The sequence below is a fragment of the Scleropages formosus genome, chromosome 17 (genome assembly GCF_900964775.1).
Source record: "Scleropages formosus chromosome 17, fSclFor1.1, whole genome shotgun sequence".
NCBI lineage: Eukaryota > Metazoa > Chordata > Actinopteri > Osteoglossiformes > Osteoglossidae > Scleropages > Scleropages formosus.
Genome location: NC_041822.1, coordinates 11,136,041 through 11,153,917, shown reverse-complemented (window position 1 = coordinate 11,153,917; position 17,877 = coordinate 11,136,041). Strand labels below are relative to the sequence as shown.

Genomic DNA, 17,877 nt, shown 5'->3' with positions numbered 1-17,877 from the left:
TCCTGCCACCACTGACTAAGAACGATGGACAGCAAATATTAAATAGCAGTGAAAGCTGGATTTTTTAGCCACACTGGCTAATAAACACCTCATTTCGTCACATTACTGAAATGTGCATTTTTTTTTCTCCATACAAATTTAAAAGGCCAACAAATCATGCTAAGTTTAGCTTAGAAGCACGCAATAAATAATTTAATTACAGAATCAATTCCTCCCGAAACAGATATATGCAAGATTTTAGTCCAGATATTAAAGGTAATGACAGTTTTTCACTGGCAGTTGCGCATTAGGGAGGACATTTCGATGACTGCACAGTGACGTGTGTCCCTCCCAAAAGAAACCAGTCGGAGTTTGTGTCGGAGGGAAAGAAAAGCATCCTCGCCTTTAATTTAAACCTACCTTTTAGCGTGATTCGGAACAGCGCAATCGCGGCATGTCACTTTTTTCGAGCATCTCTTCGACAAAACACGAAGAGCCGTAAATAACACAACACAATGAGAAACCGCTTTTAGAAATTGACCTGCGACATAATTACGAAAAGGGAATTTATTTCCATGGCAATACGTTTCGAATTTGAATGTACCGATGCTGGGTGAAGAATAGTTTGGACTATTAAAATAATAATAATAAAATAAACAAAATCCGTAACGAGAAGGGATTTTGCTTTTTTATTTTTCAAGTATTTATGTTTGAAATGACAGTAGATGCTACGGGGAGGGTGTCTGGGCGGTAACATTAGCCTCGGTGTAGCAGCACGCTGCCTTTTTGCAAGAAGCTTGGCATTTGCAGCTCGACTTTAACGAACACACACACACACACACACACACACACACACGTGCTCACGTAGACAGAGAGGTGAAGGAAGCCATCTGATGAGGGAAGTGGGGATGGGATGAGGATAGGGAGCGCGCAGCGGCTACACTGGACAGTGATGGACAGGGAGGGAGATGTAGCAGAGGAGACCGCTCTGTCCAACACGCACATCTCTCTGATCTGATGTGATTTTTTATTTTTTTTTTTATTTTTTTAAAAAGAAAAATCATGAGAAGTTTACGAAGACTCGCCCATGTAGTCCTTTTCTGCCCATTACCCAAAGGACTGCAGGTAAGTTTCCTCTTTAGTGAACATAATGATGTATATTAACTAGTATTTGAGAAGATCGTATACCAACCCAGCCAGCGCGTGGACTTTGGCGGTAGGCACGCGCGACGACGTCTCCCTTCAAAATGGCCCTGTCGTCGCTGCGTTCGCGCTCCCCTTCCATTGTAAACAGCGCATGTAAACAAGGCTTCTTTTCCCATTTCGTGGTGGCTTTTTTTTTTAGTTTTTAGTGCTTCACGGGTGCCACCCGCAAAAAGATCGAGCTCCGTTTTTTGCTGCGTTTTCTCCGCCGCATGGACATTCATTTCTCTCTTACAGTTACATAAGAACCTGCTAGTTTGGTAATTTTCCGATAAAAAATGTACATCAACGTAAACATACACGATGGAAAAAGAAATGGGGGAAAAAAAAAAGGAAAACGCACGAATATCCAGACTGCACGTAAGAAAAATAATTGGCACTTTTCCGACCGAATTCCTCGTTTTGTTGCGGTGGGGAAAAAGTGGTCCGACCGGAGAAGTTTCACGATTATGGAGAAATCGCTTTTAATTAATGCAACAGTCACACAGTGTAGCAAACAAGTGAATCACGTGGAGTAATTTAATAATAATGTTTCACGGCTCTTCGGGGGGCTGCAGCCTTTTGTTTCTGTTGAACTCTTTCATGCTATGGACCATGGTGAAGGTAGTGTACTGTACCACAGTGGTCCAGTTCCCTCATGTTTATTGGCGCCAGACTTTTCCATCTGTACTATAGTAAAGTACTGTATAAATGCAGTGTAGGTACCGTAGAGATTACCAGAGATTTTAACTCCATCGACGCATCGTTAAAAACGGATACATGAAATTCTGGTCAGTAATTTGGCTTCCAGTATAAAATCAACATTTCAGGCGGTATTATTATTTTCTGGTATTTTCTCTGCCTTATTTCAGTGCTTGCTTAGCTATAATCAGTGGTTTAAATTCCAGTGAGTAAGCTCTGCTCTTCTGTGATGTATTGTACATTACTGTTCTATTGATGGTAATGTGCTTAGATGCAAAAGGTAAATAAGGTTAGATGCCTGATGATGTGAACAGAAAGGTTAAATCATCAGTTCTTAGACAGAAAGCACATACTTGTACACCTTCATTCATCCTTCCCATTTTCAATAACCGCTTGTCCTGAGCAGGGTGGCGGTGAACCGGAGCCTATCCCAGAATCAGTGTGCAAGGCTGGGGGGTACATCCTGGACGAGACGCCAGTCCTTCAACGAATTCAGTCATTATTTACAAGCATCTGATTATATTATCTGTGATGTACTTAGTGTACCCTGTCTTGCTCCCCGTTCTTTAAGGATAGGTTCTCAACGCACACAACCTTACCTTAAGACAATTGGTTGAGGATGTAGAATCAGTGGGGGCATGGTGGTGCAGTGGGTTGGGCTGGATCCTGCTCTCCGGTGGGTCTGGGGTTCAAGTCCCGCTTGGGGTGCCTTGCGATGGACTGGCGTCCCGTCCTGGGTGTGTCCCCTCCCCCTCCGGCCTTACGCCCTGTGTTGCCGGGTAGGCTCAGGTTCCCCGCGACCCCGTATGGGGCAAGCGGTTCTGAAAATGTGTGTGTATAGAATCAGTGAATGAATGAATGATTATATTACCAGTCATTCATTTATTTGTCTTAATTTATTTGACGCTTGTGTCCAAGGCAGTTCACAGCTATAAGTTTGTGCACTAGTCTACTAAAAATGATGTACCCCTTTGCACTGCATAGTATTTTTACTGAGTCATCTTGGGGTAAGGATCTTTACCATGGGTAATACAGCAAAGTGGGATTCAAACTGGTCACTTTCAGATTGTATACTCCTTATTATGATGCTGTTTGGATCGCAATGATCAACAAAACTGGTCTGCTTTAATCAAACTGTTCCCATGCAACTGGGACAGTAGAAATAACGGTCCACAAATAGTAGGGTGTCTCTACTAGATGTTTGCTTACTCAGTTTTGTTGTAAGGAGAGTCTTCAGATTTCTTTAAATTTTTCTGGAAATATTGACAGCACTCCAGTGTGTAGAAGACTCAGACTCTCAGATGTGACGCTTCATATTCCGACGTGGTGTGTCTGCAGTACAGAATAAACCTTATGATCGTACTTTTCTTCCGTGTATTTCACTTTGGACCCCCAAGGTGGTAGATATGTGAGCCACAATCTGCACTGCTCTTCAAGTGTTTTGTTTTCAGAACACTATGAAATTCAGCAAAACGAATTTTAGTGTAGTGTGCGTGAGCTTAGTGATAATTAAAAAATCTTTATTACCCCTGACTTGGCAAACTAAGCTCTTTTTCTGATGTCTTAGTAGTAAATTCCTTTTCTTAAATGGCAGCATTAACCCTGTGCCCAGTGTTCTTATAAGCTTTTGACCATGTTTATTCATCGAATGTTGTCATTCTGAGTTAGTGTGAAGTATTTCACAAGTATTTCACTACCCTTTTTGTTCATGTCACTGCTTTGGACATCTCACCAGACTAGCAGAATTAGCCCATTCTTTATTTGAAGACTTGTGTTGAGGCTTTGTGTTGTTTTTATATAGAGACTTTGTTTGGGACAGTATCCAGTGTCAAAACAGTCCACTCGTGTGTACAATATAATACCAGCATAATGGGCTTCCTTCACTTTGCCAAACTCACCTAAGTAATAGGGATTAGGAAACGCCACTTGTGAGATGAATGTGGGGAATTAAATAAAATAGGTTTTTATTTAATGGTACAATTGTATTACTGTTAGATTTCCATCATAGTTATCGTGTTTTTACTTCTTGAGTGTCTCGCTTTGCCAAAGCACTCAAGCTCCTCAGGCTGATGTATGAATATTGACCTGTTATTGTCGTTATTATTTTTATGCAATTCTGCTTTTACCTAAAGTGGTTTTTGCATTAAATACAACTGGATGTATTTACTGGTACAAATTAAGTACGTTGCTCAATGACACTTGCACTTCATGCTGTCTAATGTGGCAGGAAGCCCAGAGGGCAGCTGAACAAGGCCAGTTTCCGAGGGAACTGCATATAGACCTCAGTTTTGTGACCTCTGCTTTCATGCAGTTTCATTGACCATGTGGGAACACAAATTGCTGGTTGTCAGTGCTACTCGTCCAGCTGATTTTTTTTTTTGCTCTCCCACACAGAGCCATGTAATTCCCTATGTCACTTGTCCTCAGCTGTCTGCCTGGTTGTTGCAATATATGTTCGATGTTGATATATTTGCATATAGTGACACTATTTAATAAGTTATTAAATATACAGTGAGAATTGCAATGGGCCTGTGTCCTTTTGATGGTGTACCCCCGCTAGCCTATCAACCCTGACAGGGACAAGCCATTAACAAAAGTGAGTGAGAATTTGAATGAATGTACAGCGAGAACCTGTGTAAAACTATATTTTCAAAGTTTTTTCAAATTTATTGTGCCCTGGAGAAAAAAAGTTAACGTTCAAGTATGATTATAGCAAGCTAATTAAGAGGCTGTCAGACCAGGGAACCCGACGTCTCAGTTTTCCTTCACGTGCTACTGTAGATTCTCTGTGGTATTTCCGGTGGTCTGTATGGCATTCATAGTGACATTTACCATATTGCACTGGCCCAGCCTGTTAATCAGTCAAGTTCACTTTCTCCAAATGTAATTACTCATCAGCCCGAGCAGTGGTGATTAGATTTGATGGAGAATCTAGTACAGAGCCAGTCAGAAGGTATCATCACAAAGTTATTGCTATGTGCTGCAAAATGAATCGCTTGTATCAAGGGAATGGTTCATTATATTGACTTTACGCAGGGATGATTTAGGGGTCTCTCAGATGGGAATTTACACCAGCCCGGTTTTTATGGTCAAATAACTGAAATCCGAAGAGGGAGCATGAAAAATACCACTGCAACCAATAAAGCAGTACAATAGAGTTAGAAAATTTTCCTCGAGGTCATTTCATAACTACATCTTCTACTTTTAATGCAGAATTCAATGTAAATAGTTATTTTTTAAGGTGGGATAGTACTGCCTTGCAAGTGTCCAGGTCCTTCCAGCAGTGACACAAGCTTTCATTGTCTGTAAGGCTGTCTGATGCGGGATCTGGAGGCTATTCCAGAAGCATGGGAAATTAACATCAATTTAGAGTCAGCGGTTCACCTGAAACTACTCGAAATCCACACAGACATTGGGAGAATTAACTCCAGAGTCCGAGTCGGGTTTGCGGCCATATTGAGCCCACAGTCTTGATGCTGTGAGGCACCAGCACTGCCTCCTGCACCATCCTACTGCCCAATGATGCAAACACATTTTACTTTTTATTCATAACCTCGGTGCTTAAAATGCAAAGGTAATTTATGGTAAATGTCAGCAAACACTAAAGAGACTGAAGTGAAATGCATTTATTACATTCAGATTCATGACTGCAAGGTTTCAGCGAGTGCTGAAAAAAGAAATTAGCTGCAAGGCTATGAGATTGATTATTTTTATTAAACGCTTTTTCATTCCATCCTGTTATACGGGGTAAGTATTTCAAATATTTCTGACTTATGAATATTTTCACACGTCTCAGCTGTTTGGGTCTTTCAGAGTTGTCACAGGCTTCAGAACAGTGTCAATCATCTGGTGTCCCTCAGGCTACCTGGTGTAGGCACTTGTCTTGATAATTATGAAGACTGTTCTTAAGGACTCTTTTTATATGAACCTTTCTTTTGTGCTCCTCTTTTAATCTTTAATTTTCCGTAATTTTACTTTGAAAGGACTTTGATCTTCCTGGTTATGTCTTTGTTTGGAATTATATTATTAGGAACACTATTATTTCATAGACTTACTTAATGTTGGGGCTCATTGATTAAGTTTTTTGCACCTAAATTAATTTGTAGAAGCAGCAGAAAAAGATATGAATCTGTATGAGCTATAAAGACACAGACAAATTATAAAGACTTCAGGATTTAAAACATTTAAACAATTTAAAAGATTCTCTTTTTAGAAACCACTGTGTAACACCCATGATGCTGTCTTGACCCGAGTTCATGCTTAACTCATGTTCATCCATCTCTTTCTCTATAGAGTCGTCTCCCAGCCATTAAGGTCAAGTACCTGTTCTTGGCATGGCTGGGTATCCTGGTGGGAAGCTGGGCAGTCTACATGCACTATTCCTCCTACTCTGAACTCTGCAGGGGTCACGTCTGTCAGATGGTCATTGTAAGTATTTCCCACTATAATATGGACCCAAGAACTATGCCGGGGAAACTATTGTGTATATTCACGGTAGTTTTTATAGTGTTTTTTTCCCTAAAATCTCTGAAGATAGCCACTCAGTGCATGAACAGTTTCTCGTGTTCTGTTAGGTTAGATTGTATTATTTATATAGATTTTTGTAGTCCTGCAGATGGAGTGAATTTTTAAATCTTCTGATTAAGCACTTTTTACCATTTAGGTGCATCTTTCCATGAGAAGTATTGTTTCAGCCTTCATTTACATTTCGTTCAGCATTGCATCCAGGAATGCATTTAATGTATTTTTTTTTTTTGGCAATTTGGGGTTTTGAATCATTCTGGAACATGCACTTCAAAGCATTTTGTGACAGCTTTCCTGTAAACACGGGCTGTATTCAAAATGATTGATTTCAGAATTTTAACAGGCAAAAAAAATCCTAAGGTGTGTCAGTAGGCTTAAAGTAATTAAAGATAGGTAATGGCTTGCAGTAGTCACGCACACAATGTCTACAACTGCTTGTCCTATGGTGAACCGGAGTCTAACCCGGCAATGCAGGGCCAAAGGGGGAGGGGACACACCCCAGATGGGACCCCAGTCCACTGCAAGGCACCGCAAGCAGGACTCGAACGCCACACCCACCACACAGCAGTCCCCGGCAAAAACCCACTGTGCTACCGCACCCCCCTCCGCTTGCTGTAGTCATGGGTCTCTAAATGTTCTTCTTTTGCAGTGCTTCTGTGTAGCTCCTTAAAGCTTTCCTGCTTTTAAGCATTGGTAAAGTCTGGAAAGACATTTGAAGATGGATAACTGTGTTTTGTTTTCTTGATCACCATGCCTACCTTGTGGGTTGGAGCACAGTTGCTAAGGAAAAAAAAACAGTATAGGTAGTTGGAATAATAATGTTATGTGCTGCATTAACCTTCTAGAAAATATGGGAGAGGTCAAGTTGTTTGATTGTACGAGATTTAGACACACTTTTGCATTTCATTCTCTATTTCCTGAGAAGCTGATACAAAAATGTATGATGGAACTTATGCAGAGCTATATTTTTATATCATGTGATGCTCTAACTTGTGATTTTCCCATGGGTGTCTTTAGCAAAACAAATTTCTCAGGAACAGAGGACTTACAGGTTGTAATTGTTCCTCACCGGTGTAGGTCAGACCGCAACTTGATCACCTGCCTTTAAGAGCATGACCTGCATTCCCAGCTGTCGCCATTAGAATATACAAGATCATAACTGACTTCTCACTAGAAATATACTAATCCCTTTCATTTCTAACAAGATGACACTGTTTGCTAAGGGAGTGTGAAACATCCATTGGAGTACTGTAATGAGGGACAAGAGAAAGACTAAATAGACACCTACACATAAAGCTCATAAAAACAGATATTCTCCACTTTGCATGTATCGTCCATGGCCTCTCTGTTCTGGCATATTTACCCAATGAATGTTTATTTAGTTAACAACAGAATATGCAATTAATTTTACATGTATAGTCCTGTAATTATTTTTGAATGGTAAAGCTCATTTAAGTCAATACATCTGTGCCAAGTCATTTTATGAGATGTAGAGTCATTGGTCTTTGAAACAGACTGTGAGTGAGGTTCAAGCTCAGATTTTCTGGAAACCCTCACAATTAGTAAGTTGGTTTTTGTCAGTAGGCTGATCTTGTGCCAACTGCAGCGTTTTACTTAATCTAAGATCATCATTACCTTTATACTCTCACAAGCTTCATCCATCCATTCATCTGTTTTCAAAAAAAAGTTTAAGTACAGCTGTGTCAGTGTGGTGAGCCATCCATTCAGATATACCTGCCTTGGGTCCTGCTGCTGCACATTGCCTCCCTCTCTGTTGAGAGGTGATGTGTTTCCCATTAGGTCCTTTTTCCCTCTGAATTGCTCTCAGTTCCAAGGATGTTAATACTCACAGATTAGTGAAACTTTCCAAGAATGTACAAGGTACAAGTCTGAATATATCTAAACATCCATCATCAACAACCGCTTGTCCCGGTGAGCTGGAGCCTTACCTGGCAACGCAGGGCGCAAGGCCGCAGGGGGAGGGGACACACCCAGGACGGGACGCCAGTCCGTTGCAAGGCACCCCAAGCAGTGCTCAAACCCCAGACCTGCCACACAGTAGACACCGGCTGAACCTGCTGTCCCCACCCCACCCCACCCCACCCCACCCCAACCCAACCCAACCCACCCCACCCCAAGGTAAGGTGAAATATGGTCACAAAGGTCCAGTGTTTCAGTGTGATCACTGTAGCAGTAACAGGCCTCAGGTAAACCTGTTCTGACTGGGCTAACTTGCTGTCAAGCTTTTTCTTTAAACAGCTATTAAGAGAGAGAGCACTGCAATGGAACTGACCATCTTCTTGTCTGCAGTGCAATTATTAGAGTGTGTGCTCATCATTATCAGCGCCGCACGCCTCATTGGGTTCTCAAGGCACACTTGTGGACACGGCTCGAGCGCGGGTTATTGTGCGTAGACCGATAGCATCAGACTACAAGAAAAACTGCAGTACTCTCATGTACCTTGGGTTCTTCTCCACGGAACAAATTAGGGTACATTGCTGTGAATTAGAAAATTAAAAATGTGAAGGTCTGGCTTTTGGTGATTTGTACAAGCCATTTAGCAACGGCCAGAGCTGATGGGTTTTGAGATCAGGGTGGGTCAGACCTGTGGAGGGGGAAGTGTGAGGAAATTTGTAATAATAATAATAAAAATAATAATAAATCCGTAAAATTGGTAGTGTCATTGCTGGGTGCAGGGGGGTGTCTGGTTTTTATTTTGCCCTGGCTTTTAATGACCCCATTCAAGTAATATGTGCTAGTGCTCCTCAGTGGGAAGAAGCCCATCCATGGTCCCTTCCTGTTGCTCTCAGAGCTGGAGGCAAAATGTGGTGTGTGAACGGCTGACCTGAAGTCACTCAGCCCGAATGAATCGCTCACTCGCCCTCTGTGCTGCTGCTTTCTTCTTGTGCTCAAGGCAGTTGCTTTTTGTGATACTCTGTCATGGCTCATCTGCAAGGGCAGCTTGCAGCAGACATCTCCCATGTGTCCAAACAGGTAAAGCTAGGTAAAACTAGATGTCAGTTTCTTCCTTGGCTGAAAGTGACACCATTTTTTTTTTTTTTTTTTTTCATTCGGTTGCGTTCAGAAATGTTTTTCCTTTGAGAAAATACCTGATCATAGGGATAATATATTTTTTATTCATCCTTAATAGCACTCTTGCATTTAGTCTTAAATAGCTTGTAAGGATTAAAGAAGTGATGATATAGAAAAGTACAGGTGCAAAATCCACATAAGACGAATGCCTTCAATTTAAATTATATCAGTTAGTTTAAGAAATATGCCCTAATAAATGAAACTTTTTGTGTTGCTTTAATTCAAGCATATATACACTTCCATCCATCGTTAACAACTGCTTGTCCCAAGCGGGGTTGCAGCGAGCCAGAGCCTTACCTGGCAACACAGGGTGCAGGGGGCAGGGGACACACCCAGGATAGGATGCCACTCTATTGCAAGGGACCCCAACCTCAAACCCCAGACCTGCCACATAGCAGACACCGGGTGAGCCCACTACGCCACCGCAGCCAACATATACTTCCATTTCAACTTTAATTTTAAGTGGGTTTTCCTTTCCTCTTTTTCCAATTAAGGTCAGACTGGTTTCATTTGAACAGATATTTCAATGCTAGTCATTCAGTATATGAAAGGATTTTTGTCTTATCCCATCAATCAAATGCTGTGCCCTTGCATTGATAGTTTTGGCTGAAACTCTAAAATACTCTTAGGTCCATTAAAGGTTCTGTTGGTGATGACAAATTCATAATTATTTAAGTTGGTGATAGCATTAAAAAAAAATCCCTACTCCTGTGTTTCAGGCTTCCGTCCAATGGTCCATGTTCTTATCCATTTAAGGAGTGATAGTTAAATGACAGCAGGTAACATAGTGGTTAGAGCTATTGCCTTTTAATTGAAGGATTTGAGTTAAAATCTCTGTTCCTGTAATACCCTTGACCAAGATACTTACCCTGAATTGCTCCAGTAAAATTACTCAACTGTTTAATTAAACAAGTAGTTTAGAATGCAGTTCAAATAATATTGCAAATTGCTAAGCAAAAAAGTGACAACTAAATGAATAAATGATATTTTGATTGAGGGCTGGAGTGTACCTGCAAAACAAAGAAGTATAATATGGGATTGGTTGTTGTGTCAGTTGTTTATTTAAATCTTCTTCCACATAACTATTCAATGCACAGTAGCTTTTATAATGTTTTTTTTTCTTTTTTTTGAAGTAATGACTGTCTGGTTCACAATCGTATAACAGAGTCTGAAAATTGCATCACCATAGTAACCATAAAACACAATGTAAGCCCCTAGATTGCATGAATAATGAAATAAAAGGAAATAGCAGTTAGCCTACATGGATTCCCAGTTGATGACAATGTTGAATCATAGTTTGGCTGAAAAGGTACGTGACTCGGTAAGAAAGCTCCCAAGTTTCACCAATTGCAGTACACAGGATCATTTGCATAATAGACAATCGTGAGCCAGCTGAAGGGATGTACAAAGAAATTGTTTTGGGGAAGTGAGATGACTGGTTAAATCTCATTCATTTTCTTAAAAGCATTCTTTTCCCCAGGGGATTGAGATGATATGTGTGATATTTTGTGAACTGGCACTGTGAATGTGAAGTTGACCACTGATATGTCTCATACCTGATTTAATTCCTGAAGTGTTAGTCTCATGCATGATACATTATATTTGAGTTTTCTGCATTTCAGGACTACTTTCTGGCATTGTGACTATTGGCTGGCTACATAAGGTCCTGTTCAGTTTCAGCACTTGTTGAACTTCCCTTGTGTGTCCTTTACCTTCTTTTCCAGTGTGACCACTACAGAAGGGGCATCATCTCAGGATCATCCTGCAAGGCCCAGTGTGAAGATAATACCCTGATTCTTCAGCACTGCATGTCCTCCACCCCCAACCACCAGGTAGCATCCTACACACATACAAATCTTTGCTGTCCAACCTACTAGCTCCCTATTTGTACACATTTAGCATATGCTTTTCTGCAAAACCACTTCCGATGAACTCTATGTAGTGTTATCAGCATCTTATTCACCAAGTGGACATATACTGCTAGATACACTACTTACAATGGGTCACTCATCCATACATCAGTGGAACACTCTATGGGGGAACCTGAACAGCATGTCTTTGGACTGTGGGAGGAAACCAGGGCACCTGGAGGAAACCCACACAGACATGGGGAGAACATGCAAACTCCACACAGACTGAGCAGGGATCGAACCCACGTCCTCTTGCACCACCAGGCACTGTGAGACAGCAGCGCTGCTCGCTGTGCCACCCATATACGTTCCAGATGTCATTCATAGTCAGATTACCAACTCCCACTGACAGTTTTTCTCTCACAGGTATACAGTGGAGTTTGGAATGAGAAGTCTGTTGTCATAAAGTGTGGTATCAAAGAAACAGGGAGAGGCGACAGCAGTCCAGACTCCATGCTCCGACGAGAGATGACACTCTTCGAAAAGCCAGCACGAGGCACGTCCATGGATGAGTTCCGGGGAATGCTTCACAACTTTCTCAAGGTCGCTCTATATTACATAAATACAACTGTTAAAATGTACAAATTCTTAGAGTGCCTTTAGTGGGCTTTTAGCTGTTCCCCGAATGGAAATTTGCTCATGGGTTCCCTGACCCATGGCGAAAATAACCACTTTTATATCTGGGATCCACTATGGATTCTTCAGTGAGAGTGAGATGTTGAATATAAAAAAAAAAAACTAAAAATAGCAGAAGGGAAAAGACATTAGTCAGGTTGTCACCAGAAAGAGCTAGCTGGTTTACCTCCTCCTGTGGTTTACACTGCTTTCTAATATCTAACTGTGCTGTTAGGCTCATACAGTACACCTTTATTTACTCATGTATAATTAGCTCAGACTTGTTCTGTAAAGAATTGAGTGGTTTCTTCATACGTGCTATCTGTGCGGGCTTGTGTTCTTATATCTTCTTCTTTGTGTAGTCAAATCTAGGAGAGCAGCCTTCTATAGGGACTCTGGTGGGACATGTCATTACCTTAGCGGATGTCAACAAGGATGGGAGAGTATCTTTAGCGGAGGCCAAGTCAGTGTGGGCGCTTCTGCAGGTCAACGAATTCCTCCTGATGATGGCGCTACACGAGAAGGAGCACACACCGAAGCTGCTCGGTTTCTGCGGCGATCTCTATGTGACGGATCACCTGGATCACAGTTCTCTCTACAGTCTAGTTGTCCCAAATTACCTGCAGTCGCTGGTCCCCCAGGCCCTGAGCACTAGCGTAAACCGGTGGCTGGCACCGGCATGGCCTCGCCGTGCCCGCATCACAATTGGCCTCCTGGAGTTTGTGGAAGAAGTGTTCCATGGCTCTTACGGGAGCTTCTTCATGTGCGATGCCAGCGCACACCACGTGGGTTACAATAACAAGTACGACTGCAAAATGGCCGACCTGCGCAGCGTGGTGCCCGAGATGTCGGTTCAGGGTTTCCTCAAGGGACGCCGCTGTGAGACCAATGCCGACTGCACGTACGGCAGGGACTGCACCGCCACATGTGACAAGCTCATCAAGCAGTGCAACACCGAGGTGGTGCAGCCCAACCTGGCCAAAGTTTGCCGACTGCTCCGGGACTACCTGCTGTTCGGGGCACCTCATGATCTGCGGCTGGACTTGGAGAAGCAGCTTCGCACCTGCATGACCCTCAGCGGCCTGGCCAGTCAGATGGAGGTTCACCACTCCTTGGTGCTCAACAACCTGAAGACCTTGCTGTGGAAAAAGATCTCCAACACACAGTACTCCTGAAGAAACGGGCCGTGTCTGAGAGACTAAAGTAGTGATGTTTCTGGACTTGTTCTAAAAATGATACGAGGAACAGAAAACCGTAATGACAAAAAGTGACATGGACTGAAAAGAAAATTTTCTGCTCTGTGGCTTTCAAAAGACTTTTTAATGACAGCATTGGTTCCATTGAAGTCACAGCAGAACGAACTCTACAAGAGGGATTTGTCATCTTGGGTAACTCTTAGACTGGATCTCTCTGAGAAAGAGTACAGCAATGTATAACCTCACTATTTTTGAACCGAATCATTTGGGATGAGATTGTCAACGACTGTCAAAGATAGATGATTCGTTAGACCCTCCAAAGTCTGTTATACAACACTCTCAGGGCTGTGTGTGAGTGACAGAATTATTCATTGTACTTGAGCACTTAGGCTTTATAGTTGACACACTGGACAAAGCTTTCAGAGCAAAGCGTTTGACCTTAAGTCCCCCCGACACCCTAGAACGCTTGCTGGTGAAGTGTAGCGTCTCAGTAAGCGTGTGCGTACCTGCGTGTGTGACGGAGCAAGAGAGAGACGGCAGAAGACTTTTAAACTTCTTTCCATGGGACGCAATACTCAATGAATCACTGTTGAGAAGCGCTTTGGAAAAAGCTCTAAGATGGATTTGTCTTTCCGTTAGCGCACAATGTTAATTCGTTTGTTCCGTGAGGCTGCATTCGGACTCTGTTACTAAACACCGCGGACCTGAGATCGTCACAGATGTCAGCTCTGAGTCAAGGAAAAATGCGCCTAGATGAGTCACACGGATGGTCTGCATACTGTAGCGCGTATCTGGCGCCAGGGTTCTGGGGCTGGGCGACATTTGCGAGGCAAGAATGTGAAAACTGTGAAGTGTTTGCTGGAAATGAGAAGTGTGTGTTTTGAAGCGGAGCGTTGCTCACCGGCGAGGACCGAGCATTCAGCAGTGGTGAAGATCCACTAATAAACAAAACACGGTCTTTGTACAAGAGTTGTTTGCGATCGTCTGAATGTCCGCGTCACTCTACTCTTTCCTTTTGCCGAGGCGGCACGGTCGAAGAAGTTTGCCACACCTGTGCTTGTGCGCTTAAGGGCACCGAAGTGGCACGTGGAACTTTTGGGTACTCCAGCATCAGACATCTCAGACTTCCTTCCCAGAATGCTGACAGTCACTTTCACTTGACTGAACACTGAAATGCTGCCCTTGCCCATTCATTCCCAGATCACATTAGTTACTAAATGCTGCAGAAATGCTGGCACGGCCACTTTCGCATCAGGTGAAAAGCTGCAGGGTAGCAGCACTTAAAACTCGGTAGAAGTGTTCCTTTCAGACGTGGCTTCACATAATGGTTTTGGCCTAAATTAACCTAAATCGCCACATGTCAAATAATACGTCGAATAAACTGAAGAAATTGTAAGTTGCTTTGGACAAAAAGTGTCTGTTGCACAGCAGAACAATACTATAACAATGACAGTTGATATTTTTGCAAGGTGTGGATTCTTTTGGGGGATGCAGAGCCTCGCAGCTCTTCCGTCCTCGATGGGTGTGGGTTCAAATCACTCACAGAACACGCTTCTCCTAGGCTTGCTCCTGACTAACATGCATGGAAGAAGGCCCTGACAAACTGCTTCTGTTCCTCCCTTGCCTAAAAACCACACAAGATGTTGCAGAGAACTGGATTTAACTTGCTGGCACTTCCACGCATATAGATTCTTTTAGCATCAACATGCTTTGGCCTTAAGGGTGGCATGGTTTTCCCAAACAGCTCCTGGGCTTTGGCTTGGAATCTGGCTCAGGCTCTGCGGAGTTTTCATGCACCAGCTTCCTCCCCTGGTCCAAAGACATGGGTTTCAGGTGAATTGCCCCGGTACGTGAGTGAGTGTGAATGAACGTGTGTGTGATTGCCCTGCGATGGACTGGCATCCTGCCCAGATTGTACCCTGTTTCATACCCTCCTTTCCAGGATAGGCTCTGGACCCCTGCAACCTTGCACTGGACAAGCTGATTACCGATGATGAAAAGAAACATGTTTTGGCCTGTCATTCGTCTGGCAGTCTGCACTCTTGAATGGGTTTTCATCTTTTCTACTTGCAAAAACCAAAATGTGTGGATATTCAGCACGAATGTTTGCAGGAAACAGCTTGTCTCGTGCTGAAGATTGCGATTCTGGGTGGAAATGAATCTGTGGGCAAAAGCAGCTCCGACAGGCTCTCCCCCACACATCAACTGCAAGGAAACCATTTTTCTACGGAGAGAAAGTCCGTGTACGTTGCGTTCATTCGTGTTTTGATTCGAAATTGAAAAGCAAAATGTGAATTACGATGCCTTCATTCATTTTTTGTTTTAAAAATGAAAAACAAATTATGGATTAACTATGTTTAAAAACCATTTTTTTTGCTCAAAATGTAAAATATTTAAAATATGCCTAATTTTTAGTTCCTTCCCCGTCTTGTTTTTTGACTTCATTTCGTTTTGTGGTATTGTATTCTTGAAGAACCTGGGTGTAAACGAATTGAAACCGTGCAAAATCTATCAGTGGCTTCATAAAACGTGTTGGCTTCGCTTCGAGTTATTGATCATAAGTTAATATGGATCACTAGGTGCTTTTCAAAAGCAGCAAGAGAGTGACAGTAAGGGAGGACGACATGTCCTCGGTGAGAATCGGCAGGATTTTTCGGGTCCTACTTCTTAAGAATCTCATTTTTAATTAAGCTCAGGTGTTAAAAGCACTGTGAAGTTCTAAGTTCTAGGTTAGGCTACTTGTTAGATTGGAAATATTGTGCACTTTAGGGCATTCATCATATTTGGTATTGTGAGATTTTGATTTCTACACTTTGCTGAAAGAAAAAGAGAAAATTAATAAACAAGTCCCTTTTTTGTGTCTGCTCAGAAACAATAGAAAGCCGTTTTTCTCATTTTTCTGTTTTCAATATTAAATCAAAAAAATGAATGAAGGCATCGCAATTCGCATTTTGTTTTTTTAATCAAGGTTCCAGAAGGATCAGTCTCAGGTGTTTCCTAGAGCTGTGATTTACGTCAAGGTGGATATTTGCATAGGCAGCGCCACATGTGAACTTTCTTCAATTGATGATTACCGAATTGCTTCAGTCAGAAATAACCTTTAGAAACATTACAGAAGTTATCCAGTCTCAGGTGATCACAATGTCATGCTCCTGTTCAGCCCGAACAAACTAACCGATCTTCATTTTGTCAAAAGGTTATTCAGTTATATTCATTTTGGAGTTTTAGAGAACTCAGTCCACATTCAGTAAATCCCAAGCTGCTTTTTGACAGACTATCAATCATTCTTAGCAGACACTACATTATAGGCATATCTGAGTTGCATTTCAGTCTTGACCCTCACAAGAGGAGATAACTTGCACTGATCATATACTGTACAAATGCAGTTTTAGAAAACACTTGGCAACCTTATCTTGAAAGCATCATGAACATGAAAGAAAAATAATAAGCACTGACATACTGTATCAGAAAATTCTTGAAAGCAAGTTACTTTGATGCCAAAAAAGTTATCACTATTGTACTTAAATATTCTTTAATCTCTTCAGTTACTTGGCCCAGAAATGATATATTTTATATATTTATTCATAATGTCAGTTTTTATTACCTTTAATTCAGAGCTAAACCCACTTTTTAATAAACAGGTATTTTGGTAAAATATACAATATTTGCTTTATGACTGTGAAGGACAAATATTTAGAAAATTTAACAAATTTCCATTCTATCATTCTAACACACACAAAAAAGAGCATCTTGTAGAAAAATTGCATACTGTATAACAGAACTATTTCCCCATAATAATACAAATTGTTAATGTGGAATGGTAGGAAAAACCAACAAAATTAAAAAATGAAAATGAAAAATACATGCATTTTTTATTTATTACTGTATTATTTATTAGGGGGGTTGCGGTGGCGCAGCGGGTTTGGCCTGTGCCTGCTCTCTGGTGGGTCTGGGGTTCGAGTCCCGTTTGGGGTGCCTTGTGATGGACTGGCGTCCTGTCCTGGGTGTGTCCCCTCCCCCTCTAGCCTTGCGCCCTGCGTTGCCGGGTTAGGCTACGGTTTGCTGTCACCCCGCTTGGGATGAGCAGTTTCAGACAGTGTGTGTATATTATTTATTAATATTATTATAGTATTTGCTTGTTATTTAATCTATAATTTTCCCTCCTTTGTTATTTTACAATTTAATAAAGAAACTGTACGTGGGTACTTTTTCGGAATGCTGTCCATACATTACGGTAACAGTGAATCGTTAAAACACAGTGCTGCACTGTAAAACATAGTACCGGTGCAGTACTTTCAGAAAAGGGTATAAATAAAAAAAATGAAATACACAAGTGTAAAAAGCTGAACTGCGTCCATCTGCGGGCCTAGAAATTAACTGTACCTGCGCGGTAAAATGGTCTTATAGTGAGAGCTGTTCACCAAAGGAGGGAAGCACCTGAAAGAGTGACTATCGGACATCTTTTGCACCTTCCTTTCACCTCACTGCGCAAACCCTCCACAGGCCTTCGCCGAGAGCGCAGCCAACAGCAGCGTCGGAACGGAGAGCCTGCAGCGCACAGACAACAGCGACAACAGCGACAACACTGACACCTACTGGCTAGAAACAGTAGTACCACCACGTCCGCAGAAGAAAGCGGGTCGATTAGAAAGAAATAAGGATCGCATTCAAGGAGG

At 42.1% G+C, this 17,877-nt stretch overlaps 1 protein-coding gene across 2 annotated transcripts; it reads left to right on the top strand.

Moving 5' to 3' along the window:
- The first annotated feature begins 480 nt into the window (after positions 1 to 480).
- LOC108938363 (divergent protein kinase domain 1B-like) lies at positions 481 to 17,868 on the top strand. 2 transcript variants are annotated; one of them, XR_001966414.2, is made up of 6 exons: positions 481 to 1,104; positions 6,157 to 6,291; positions 11,205 to 11,312; positions 11,757 to 11,933; positions 12,368 to 15,034; positions 17,705 to 17,868. XR_001966414.2 is itself a non-coding variant. In XM_018758896.2 (5 exons), the coding sequence occupies exons 1-5, from the start codon at positions 1,042 to 1,044 to the stop codon at positions 13,178 to 13,180; spliced, it is 1,296 nt and encodes a 431-aa protein (XP_018614412.2). In that variant the 5' UTR covers positions 481 to 1,041; the 3' UTR covers positions 13,181 to 15,164. The 2 variants fall into 2 exon arrangements, 1 of the variants encoding a protein (XP_018614412.2); XM_018758896.2 differs by lacking the exon at positions 17,705 to 17,868 and having other exon boundaries at positions 12,368 to 15,164.
- Positions 17,869 to 17,877: the final 9 nt, after the last annotated feature.